Raw genomic sequence first — 11,263 nt, forward strand, 5'->3', positions numbered from 1 at the left:
GGGCCACACGAATGCCATGCGAGACAGGTTCCTACTCTATTGGCAGTTGGTGCTTTTGCATGGGGGCTGTGAAGAGGTGGGTTGGGGTACCTGGCCCGCGGGTAGCCCACATTTGTCCATTTCATTTGTCTTCCTCAAAGGAAGGTTGGAGGTTGTCACCTCCAGCTGTTGCCAGCAGTCGTGTTCTAGTGTCTCCTGCAGTCGCACATTCCAGTTTTCCAGAGGCCAGTGCTTTGGACTGGGTTTCCTGGCCTGGTAGACCTCTCGGAGCTGGACCCCAGAGGGAGGGGGGAATGAAGAAAGGCAGAATAGGCCCTAAGTTCAATGACATTTATAACTGATTAAAATCCCCAGCCTGGCGCCATCCTACAGCATGAAGGGCAAGTCCAAGTTCTTCTCACCGGTGCCCACGTAGATGTAGCCATAGTTTTTGGTACGAGGAGCATGGTAGAAGGTGAGGCCTGGCCAGAGCAGGCTGCGTAGCACCACCAGAGCGTTGCCCCTCTCCATCTGGATGCTCCAAGACCCTGAGAGGACAGGCGGGAGGTGAGGCCTGGGGCTGTGGAGCCCCAGCTCTGCCTGCAGGGCAGAGGCCCCCTGCTTTGGGCAGCCAGACCTGCTACTGAGGGTCTGGTGGAATGGGAGGCCTTTCCACCAGACCCTGTGTTTCCACCAGACACTGTGCCGATTGCCTTCACCTTCCAGGAAGGTGAGGAAACAATGCTCAGCAAGACAGGACTGCTCAGCACAGCTCAGTAGGGCTCCAGGCTTCGCCCCGCCCCCGCCCCCCGCCCCACTCTACCCCATACCAGGACTGGTCACGTTCCCTTCCTGTCACTAGTCCTAGTATAGTTTGCCTCCTGCTTAACATAGGTTCTCTTCCCAGGTCCCAGAAGCCTCAGATGGATTAGACCTCTAACTAGGGGCTCCCCTTCAGGCATCTGGGCTCAGTGGACCTCCTGCTAGTGGACTGGGAGGGGGCTTGGGTTGCTAATTGGTGGTTGTCAGTGCTGAGTTCTGCCCTGCTTTGTACCTTCCAGGCAGCAGCGAGCCGGCCCAGGCTGAGTGCTCCAGCCATGAGGACTTGGCTGAACGGGCTTGCTCCAGCTCTAGATCCAAGGGAGGGAGCCGCTGTGTGGGAGGAAGGAGCCTGGGAAAATCGCCTCTGGATGCAGATCTGGGCTTCTATTCCCTTGTGCACTGAGGCCTCTCCCCCAAACCAGCCACAGCCCTGCTCAGGGCCCTGCCAGAAAGGCAAATGCTTTGAAGGTTTTGGTGCTGGACCAACCAGCCATGCACTGCGAGCTGCTCCCAGGCCTTCATCCACTGCCAGCTCAGCTCTGCTGCTTGGCTCCCAACACCCCAGCTTCCCACAGCCCACCTCCAGCCACAGCCCACCCTGGTCACTCCACACCCAGCAGCCTCAACTCAGTCCCCACCCACTGGGGCCACCCTGTATCTAAAAGACCTGACTGCCAGGGACAGCCTGGTGTCAGCACAGCAGGGAGATGCCTGCCCAGGCCAAACCAGAGCTTTCTGAGAGCACAGAGGTCTGCTGACCATGGCCCTCCGAGTTTGCCTTAGTAATGCAGTAACTGTCACTAAGCACCACCACCCCATGTGGTAGAGCCAAAAGATGGATTTATCAACTCCCTGACCCAGGAGCCTGCCACACAACATCAAGAAAAATTAGGAGGGCTAGGCATGATGGTACATGCCTGTAATCCCAACTACTTGGGAGGCAGAGATAGGAGGATCTTGGTCCAAGGCCAGTTCAAGTGAGATTCTATCTTAAGAAAAGAAAAGAAAGCCAGGCACCAGTGACTCATGCCTATAATCCTCCTCAGGAAGATGAGATCTGAGACCTGAGGATCATGGTCGAAAACATTTCAGGCAGGCAAGTCTATGAGACTTTCTTTTTAGTTTTTTTTTTTCTCTCTCTCTCTTCCTCTCCCTCCCACCCCCCCATCCTGGGGCTTGAACTGTGGACCTGGGCGCTGTCCTTGAGCTCTTCAGCTCTACCACAGCGTCACTTCCCGTTTTCTGGTGGTTCATTGCAGATTAGTCTCATGTACTTTCCTACCCAGGCTGGCTTTGAAATGAGATCCTCAGGGAAGTGGTGCTGTGGCTCAAGGGGTAGAGTGCGTGCCTTGAGCTGAAGAGTACAGGGAGAGCGCCCAGGCCCAGAGTTCAAGCTCCACGACCGACCAAAAAAAAAAAAAAAGAAATGATGCTCAGATCTCAGCCTCCTGAGTAGCTAGGATTACAGGCATGAGCCACTGGTGCCCAGCCTACGCGACTCTTTAACTACAATTAACCACCAAAAGGCTGGATGTAGAACTGTGGCTCAAGCATTAGAACACTAGCTTTGAGCAAAAAAACAAACAATGCTCAGGCCTTGTTTAAGGACCAGCACCACATACACAAAATGTAGGGCATGTCTGTGCCGTGTTGCCCAGGCTCTGGCAGGAGCTCTCCCGCCTTCTCTCTGGGCACTGGCAGGTCTGTCCAGGCTGGCCCCTTCACAGGTCAAGAGGCCTCAGCCTGTTGCTTTTAATCGCATCTCCAGAAAGCATTGCCCAGGGGAGATGAGGGTGCCAGATGGCAACACAGTGTTCTCAGTGCATGGTGCGTGGCAAGCCCCAGCCCAGAAGGTACCATTCCCTAGCCTCACCATCCCACCAGGGCCTGCCTTGAGCATCCTCTGAAACCACAGTCCTACAAGAGGCCTGGTCCCTCCCTGCCCTGGGAGACTACAGCCCCTCTGAACTAAGAAAAGCCAGACTGCTCATTGCTCTCTGCCTGCCTAGACAGCCTGTAGCCCTCTGAGCAAATGCCCTGGAGAAGACAGCCCTGGAAATCCCCCACCCCAGAGAGCCCCTTATCTCACCAGATGCTGGCCCACCCAGGCCAGTGCTAGGCTAGACCCTGCCTCCCTTCACCCACCTCTTGCCTCTAGTAGGTAATGTAAGTAGGGCTCAAAATGCCCCCTAGGCCATCATCAGGGGCTCCCACCTGGATAGTGGGGAGACGCTGGCAGGACGGCAAGTGAGCAATACAGCACCCCCAGCAGGGCCAGAGGGCTGTGTGGAACAGGCCCAGGGGTGCCCACTGAAGTATCAGCCTGTGAGGAGCCTGCCTCCCTCCCTTGCATTCCTGTCACACTCCTGCCTTCTCAGTTCCGGGCTCGGCTGGTTGTCTGGGAAACAGACTCTCCACATGCCAGGAGTCACGTAGCGTCTACCTGAGCAACCAGTGCTTGCTGTCATCCTCAACCTCTTCCTTGGTGCAAATGCCCAGGCCCAGCCAGTTGCCATCACCCCTCCTTAGGGACGGGGAGACGCCTCGTGCTCTGCTCCATAGCCCCTGCCCTCCCATCCTGCCTGCTGACCGCCACTGCTGCAGCCCCAAGCACCGAGGCCACCATGGGTACGCGCCAGGTCAGAGGGGCCATGCGAGATCAGAGGAGAATGGCATCTGCTCTCCTCAGATTACAGCTCCCTAAATTGTGTCACCTTAAAAAAAACAGCCACCTCCTTCCCCAGCAAGGACATAAGATAGAGGCAAGCCCCTAATACCCTGGGGACAGAGGAGGAATTCGGTAACACCCCAGTGCAGCCACCAGTCTAACTGATGGGTGGTGGGGTCCCCTGATCCAGGGCAAGATTTGCCAGCCAGGCTTCCAAGGAACTTCCAAAGGAACACACACACACACACACACACACACACACACACACCCCTATAAGGCTGGTCCAGTGCCTTGTTTCCACCCCTCCCCAAGCCATTGTCTCATTCATCCTCTCCTGTCTTTCCCCTGTAGCTCTGCTTTCCAGGCAGCAGGTCCCTTGCTGCCCTCTGCTGCCCAAACTGAGCATTGCTGCCGAGAGTTCTATAGCTTGTCTCATTTCATCTTCCCAAACCTCCTTGAGAGGATGAGGTGTCTATCTTGTTCCCACACTCGCTCAGCAGCTACTCTGTGGCTTCCTGCTAACAGACCAAAAAAAGTTATGGGGCGCTGGATGGCAGAATACCATCTAAAAGTCTGGCCCCTGGCCTACTGCTCCATCCATGTCACCAGCTACAGCCCAGCAGAGCAGATGATGTTCCCTTAGAAACACTATGCTTGCTACTGGGACACTGGCGGCTCACATCTGTAATCCTAGCTACTCAGGAGGCTGAGATCTGAGGATCACAGTTCAAAGCCAATCCAGGCAGGAAAGTCTGTGAGAGTCTTATCTTCAATTAACCACCAAAAACTGGAAGTGGTGCTGTGGCTAAAAATGGTAGAGCAGTAGCCTTGAGAGTAAAAGCTCATGCCTTGAGTTCAAGCCCCATGACCAACAACAAAAAAAAAAAAATGAGCTACTCAACTTGTACAGGCAGAGACAGAAGGCGGGAAATGAGCGAGAATGAAGGGAGGGTGACATTGCTCAAGACACACTGTACTCATAACCTGACTTCTTTTTTTGGCCCATCCTGGGGCTTGAACTTAGGGCCTGGGTACATTCCTGAGCCTCTCTGTATTAAGGATAGCACTCCAACACTTGAGCCACAGCTCCACTTCCAGCCTTTTTGAGTAGTTTATTGGAGATAAGCATCTCTTGGACTTTACTGCCTGGGCTGGCTTTGAACCATGATCCTCAGATCTCAACCTCCTGAGTAGCTAGGATTACAGGTGTGAGCCACAGGCACCCGGCTATAACCTGACTTTTCATAACAATTAAAAATATCATCTCAAGAAAACTAAAAAAGAAGTGTTTCCTCTAGGGCTGGGGGTGACTATTGTTCTGTCCTTCCCACAGTCACTTAACAGGACACCGCATCTGCTTGACAGTTAAGGCTGGGGCCCTGAAGTCTAACTCTGATGCTTACTGTCACTAGGGTGAACTCTTGGACTCTCTGTTTCTTCCCCCCCCAGCTGACTGTGGGGACTGCAGTGGGATAGGACTGCACACAGGGCCTGGCATACAGTAAACAGCATCCATGCACTAATGAGTTATTGTTAGTGTCATTGTCACCATTCTCAGAACACCAATCACACGAGGGAAGAAGCAGGGCACTACATCGACCTGGCACCTGTCTTGGTTGCACACCTGCTCTTCTGTACTGGTAATGTTCAGGGCATAGAAAGGGAGTCCAGTGGCCCTGCCAAAAAAAACTACTGGCCTCCAGAGCTGTCTAAGATGAAAAAAGCACTACACACAGCAGGAGGCAAAACATTTGGAGCTCATTCTCTTAATGGGTGGTCTGCTCACCTATACGGCCCAGCCTGTGCCCAGCATGCTGCAGAATTGCCAAACTAAAAGTTGAGACATGTGTTACATCTCTAGGACTTCCAGGGCTGCTTGGAAGAGCAAAGAGTCAAAAGTGGAGATGTGGCTCAAGTGGTAGAGCACCATCTTTGAGAATGAGAATGTATGAATGAGAGTTTGAGGCCCTGAATTCAAGCCCCAGAACTGGCATGCATGTACACACATGCTCGTATGTGCACACACAGAGGCTGCTCTGAAAACCAAGAGACACAGAGATACCACACATCTGTGAGAGCATATGCCAACAGTTCTCCCTTTTGTTACTGAAGACCATTAACCAAGCGTCTGTCACAGCAGAGCTCTGGGAAAGCCCTACCCACGACAACTCCCACTAAACCCACAGTGCCATTCAGGCCCTTGGCCCCAACCCCAGAGAGAATGGCAGGAGGCATGGCCCACTGCCCTGAGCTGAGCCTCTGAACTGTTACCTTTGGGGATGTCATACTCCAGGGAATCCAGGAAGTCCAGGGAGGGGTCCAGGTTAGCCTTCTCAAGCAAGGTCTTGTTCTTCAGGTCCACAGCCTCCCTGAAGTGGAAGTAGGAACTGAGCTTCTTGACCTCAGACATGGAGAGTCCTAGAATGAGGCAAACAGGGAGGATGGTGGGCCCAAAGCCCACAGGCCTTTTCTCTCCACATTAGGATGGCAGGGAAGGACTTGGAAAGAGACTCAGAGTGCAGTGACCCCTGCTAACTGTAGCACCAGAGGAGCACCTCTGTCTCCCAGCCATTTACACCTCAGCTCGGGTATAGACACCTTCCCGCCCTGGATGGGAACCCCGGAGAATCTACCTTCAAAGGTCCGATTGACATGAGTAGACCCAAAAGGGGTCTTGAAGAGGGCACCTCGGGGAACAATGGCCACAGCCCTGTCAATCTGGTCAATGATAGACACCAAGCGGGTCTCCTCCTTGATCTGGACCTGAGGAGACAGGAGAAGAGCATTCATTCAGCCTGGCACAGGACCGTGGCACTGCCACCTGTCTGAACCACCAGTGTTCAAGCACACAGACCACACCAGTCAGGTCCTTACCTCGATTCCCTCCTCAATCCATGCCTTTCTTCCCTCTCTTCCTTTTCCCCTTCCCTTCCTTCTCTCCCTCCTTCCCTTCTCTTTCCTTCTTTCTCTCTCTTCCTTTCTCCCCTTTCCCTTTCCCAACCTTCCTTTTTTTGTGGGCTAGTTGCCAGTCCTTGGACTTGAACTCAGGGCCTATATGCTGTCCTTGAGCTTTTGTTCTCAAGGGTAGTGCTTACCGCTCTACCACTTGAGCCACAAACTCCACTTCTGGAATTTTTTTTGGGGGGGGGTGCTTAATTGGAGATGAGTTTCATGGGCTTCTTTGCTGGGGCTGGCTTCAAACTATGATCCTCAGATCTCAGTCTTCTGAGTAGCTAGAATTACCAGTGTGAGCCACTGGCACCTGGCCCTTCCTTCCTTCTGTGTGTGTACTGGTAGTGAGGATTGAACTTAGGGCTTCACACTCCTACTTGGCTTTTTGGTTCAAGGCTGGCACACTACCACTTGGGCTGCAGCTTCACTTCCTTAGCCTTCCTTCCTGGAAATGATAATGCATACATGTGATATAATATTCAAATTATAGATGGACACTGTGGCTCACTCCTGTAATCCTAGTGACTCAGAGGCTGAATCTCAGGATCACAGTTTGAAGCCAGCCCAGGGAGGAAAGTCCATGAGACTCTTATATCCAATTAATCAGCAAAACACTGGAAGTAGAGCTGTGACTCAGAGTGCTAGAGCACTAGTCTTCAAGTATTAGCCTTGAGCAAAAAATCTAAGGGACAGTGCTCAGGCTCTGAGTTCAAGCCCCACAACCAAAAATCAACAAAACCACATACACACACAAACTAGTGAGCTGGGCACCGGTGGCTCATGCCTATAATCCTAGCTACTCAGGAAGCTGAGATCTGAGGATTGCGGTTCAAAGCCAGCCTGGGCAGGAAAGTCCATGAGACTTTTTTTTTTTTTTTTTTGTGGGGGGGGGCCGGTCGTGGGGCCTGAACTCTGGGCCTGGGTGCTGTCCCTCAGCACTTCAGCTCAGGGCTAGCGCTCTACCACTTGAGCCATAGTGCCACTTCCGGCTTTTTTTCTTTTTGCTTATGTGGTGCTGAGGAATCGAACCCATGGCCTCATGCATGCAAGGCAAGTGCTCTGCCACTGAGCTACCTTCCCAGCCCCATCCATGAGACTCTTTTTTTTTTTTTTTTTTTTTGGGTCCGGTCGTGGGGCCTGAACTCTGGGCCTGGGCGCTGTCCCTCAGCTTTTCAGTTCAAGGCTAGTGCTCTACCACTTGAGCCACAGCGCCACTTCCGGCTTTTTTCTTTTTGCTTATGTGGTGCTGAGGAATCAAACCCAGGGCCTCAGGCATACAAGGCAAGTGCTCTACCACTGAGCCACCTTCCCAACCCCTCCATGAGACTCTTATCTCCAATAACCACCAAAAAACCAAAGTGGTGCTGTGGCTTAAAGTGGTAGAACACTAGCCTTGAGCTGAAGAGCTCAGGGACAGTGCCCAGGCCGAGTTCAAGCCCCATAACTGACAAAAAAAAAAAAAAACAGAGTAACCATTTATATAGTTTTATATCCTGATCTTGGTAGCTTAACATTATTACTAACATTTCCCATATTATGATCTTATTTTTTTTATGTCAGTCGTGGGGCTTGAACTCTGGGTCTTGGTGCTGTCCCTCACTCTTCAGCTCAAGACAAGCACTGTATCAGCCGGGTGCTGGTGGCTCATGCCTGTAATCCTAGCTACTCAGGAGGCTGAGATCTGAGGGTCACGGTTCAAAGCCAGCCCAGGCAAGAAAGTCCGTGAGACTCTTATCTCCAATAAACCACTCAGAAAACCGAAGTAGTGCTGTGGCTCAAGCAGTAGAGCACTCGCCTTGAGCTGAAGAGCTAAGGGACAGCGCCCAGGCCCAGAGTTCAAGCCCCACAACTGACAAAAAAAAAAAAAAAGAGTCTCACAGGCTTTCCTGCCTGGACTGGCTTTGAACAAGGATTCTCAGATCTCAGTCTCCTGAGCAGCTAGGATTACAGTAGGATTACAGGCATAAACCACGAGTGTCCTGCTTATTATGACCTTTTTACACTGAAGAAATCCACTTATAGTGGACACCAGGAACACCCATGAATGAATGTCTGTGTTCGTAGGGATGCCTGGAAATAGCAGCCCTGGACAGAGACAACAGATGCCTCAGAGAGTACCACAGAGGAGCAGTGGCGAGGTACCTAGGTACTCAGTACGCAGCCAGGCAGGAGTGGAAGTAATGGAACAGTAATGTCCTAATTGCTCTAGGGGTAGCTTTTGTTAGTGGTGATTGACTGATCTGGTTTGGTGCTGGGGATGGAACCGAGGGCCTCACACGCATATAATGCCCATGCCCATGCCCTCTACCTCTGAGCCACAGCCCAACGCTAATAGGCTGACTGGGAATGGCCACTAGGAGGAGCCATTGATACACCCCATCTCCCGGACCTTCACTCACCACGACTTCTTCATCGAAAGACTTCTCGCCCTCGGTCACCTTCTGGAGCTCTGTGTGCTCATACTCATGTGAGGGGTCCCCCATGAAGCGGCCCTTCACCACATCTGTCTGTGTCACCATCTCCTCTGTGGCCGGGGGTAAGAGGCTCCATTCTGTGCAGTTCAGGCTGCAGACAACACAACACTGAGGTCACTAGATTCCAACTCCTCTCATACCAGGTTTCTTGCCACCTTCCCTCCTCATCCCTAGGATCCGACCTCCAGAGACCTTGCCTCCCTAGGGACCCTTAGGATCTGTAAGTGCGTACGGTGTGCAGCCCACCCTCCTCTGACACAGATTCAAATGCTTCTCAACTTCAATGAGTTATATCCTGCTTGATAAGCTGAAAATGCCAAGCCAGCTTTCCTCAGTGGCTCATCCTTATAATCCCAGTGATTCAGGAGGCTGAAAGCTGATGATCATGGTTGGAGTCAGCCCAGCTAGGAAAGTCTGTAAAATTCATCTCCAATTCATCACCAAAACGCTGGAAGTAAAGCTGTAGCTCAAGTTGTAGAGCACTAGCCTTGAGCAAAAAACCTAAGGGACAGTACCTAAGCTCTGAGTTCAAGCCCCAGCACTGGCACACTCACACACAAACACACACACACATACACACAGAAAATCTTGTCAAGTCAAAAATGCAAGGCAAGCATAGTGGTGTATGCCTGTAATTCCCAGCATTCCATGTGTTGAAGCAGGAGGATTGGGAATTTAGGGCCAACCTGAGCTCTGCAATTATTCCAAAGCCAGCCTGGGCTACAAAGTGAGACTGTCTAAAATGAATAAATGAATGAAACAAAAATGCATTTTAACACACTAACAAATCTGACAGCTTAGCAACACTGGACCATCCACACTCAGTGGATGTCCTCAATCCCCTCTGGCCTGGGAACTGCAGGGGATCCCACCCCTACTCCCCCTCACACTGGCCCACAGGTACTACTCACTTTGGGTCTGTTCTCAAGTCTGAACTGATCAGAGAGGATACCTTGCTCACTCTAGTTCCTGTTCTTAACACTACCTGATATGTAACGTACTTTTCGGTCTCCCTTTTCTATTATCTGACCATCAAAACACACTACAACATGAGCTCCACGAAGACAAGTCTTGGTCTTATTTACCATGAATTCCTGTACCTAACCTAAACCAAAGCTTAGCATATAGTAAGTGCTCAGCAAATACTTACATGGTAAGAAGAAATGAACCTCAAATCTCCCTTCGTCCATCCAAACTGTCCTTGAGACTCCAGGTCTATACTTAAAACCTCCTATTTTGCCTTCAGCACTTCACCCAACTCCGCCTCTTCCCAGGAGGGCGGAGCCAGTGCTGATTTGGCCCCACCCTCCACTCCCCTACTTAAATCTTCATCTGGTCAGTGCTGGACAGATGCAGCTTGAATGAGGTGCTTCAAGGAGTGGTTAGCTCCCCACCATCGCCGGACAGGAGGAAGCTAGATGCTCCCTATGGCAGACTCCAGGGAATAGTCTCCAGTTTTTTGTTTGCTTTGTGCTGGTTCTGGAGCTTGAACTTAGATCCTAGGTGCTGTCGTCCCTGGGCGTTGGCTAGTAGCACTATTACTTGAGCCACTGCCCGACTTTTCGGCTTTTAGTGGTTCCATACACTCTCCAGCCCAGGCTGGCTTCGAACAGCGATCCTCAGATCTCAGCCTCTGGAGTAGCTAGGGTTACAGGTGTCAGCCCCAAGAGTGTGTGCGCACGCGCACGCGCGCACCACCCCCGGCCCCGCCCTCAGACCCCGCCCCGAGGTTCCCTTTCACCCCGGGGTGGCGCGGCCCAGCCCCCGAGCCGCGGCCCCGGGCCGCCCGCTGCCCGTCCCACCCCGCGCAGGCGCAGGCCGCCCCGCGCCCCGCCGCCCCGCGGCCACCTGTAGAGCGTCTTGCGCGGGGCCAGCTGGTCCTCGCTCAGGCCCTGCGCGATGTAGTAGTCGGCGACCAGGCCGAGGATGCGGCCCCAGAAGAGGACGCGGTCGTAGCGGTAGTCGCGCTTCACCAGCAGGAGCGACGTGAGCAGCGAGGCCCGACGGTCCGGGCTCAGGCCCTGCCCGCTGCCCGAAGCCAGCTCCAGCGACAGCAGGAGGCTGTCCGCGTCCATGCCGCCACCGGCTCCCAACGCCCGGCGGGTGTCTGGAAGCCGTCTCCATGGAGACCCGGAGGCCCGCCCCCGCCAGGCCGGAAGCCGGGCTCCGCCCGCCGCGCCCCGCCCCGCCCCGCCCTCCCGCCAGGGAACCCGCGCCCTCAGCTTTCAGACCTCAGCGCGGCTGGTTACATTGGGCCTCAGTATGTGAAGAAACGCGCCTAAACCACCTCCTGGCTCCAACAGCCAAGGCCCAGACACGCCCCTTCACTCACACTCACGCACGCACACACTCACCCTGTAGGTGAGTC

At 53.2% G+C, this 11,263-nt stretch overlaps 1 protein-coding gene across 3 annotated transcripts; it reads right to left on the minus strand.

The window, feature by feature from the left end:
- Positions 1–33: 33 nt before the first annotated feature.
- Rsph9 (radial spoke head component 9) lies at positions 34–11,019 on the minus strand. 3 transcript variants are annotated; one of them, XM_042672017.1, is made up of 6 exons: positions 10,744–11,008; positions 8,821–8,986; positions 6,103–6,232; positions 5,741–5,887; positions 402–527; positions 34–270 (listed from the first exon to the last, which is right to left on the minus strand). In XM_042672017.1, the coding sequence occupies exons 1-6, from the start codon at positions 10,968–10,970 to the stop codon at positions 122–124; spliced, it is 945 nt and encodes a 314-aa protein (XP_042527951.1). In that variant the 5' UTR covers positions 10,971–11,008; the 3' UTR covers positions 34–121. The 3 variants fall into 3 exon arrangements, with proteins under 3 accessions (XP_042527951.1, XP_042527950.1, XP_042527952.1); XM_042672016.1 differs by having other exon boundaries at positions 34–315; XM_042672018.1 differs by lacking the exon at positions 34–270 and having other exon boundaries at positions 323–527; positions 10,744–11,019.
- Between the last annotated feature and the right edge of the window lie 244 nt (positions 11,020–11,263).

This window comes from Dipodomys spectabilis, unplaced genomic scaffold (genome assembly GCF_019054845.1).
Source record: "Dipodomys spectabilis isolate Male_0828 unplaced genomic scaffold, ASM1905484v1 ptg000669l, whole genome shotgun sequence".
NCBI lineage: Eukaryota > Metazoa > Chordata > Mammalia > Rodentia > Heteromyidae > Dipodomys > Dipodomys spectabilis.

Excerpts from the sequence above, each read along its gene's own strand:
- Rsph9 (XM_042672016.1), bottom strand. The coding sequence starts at position 10,970 with ATGGACGCGGACAGCCTCCTGCTGTCGCTGGAGCTGGCTTCGGGCAGC. Across the intron at positions 8,987-10,743 it reads CCGCGCAAGACGCTCTACAG|CCTGAACTGCACAGAATGGA; the intron begins GTGGCCGCGGGG and ends TGTTGTCTGCAG. Across the intron at positions 5,888-6,102 it reads TGTCAATCGGACCTTTGAAG|GACTCTCCATGTCTGAGGTC; the intron begins GTAGATTCTCCG and ends GCCTCATTCTAG.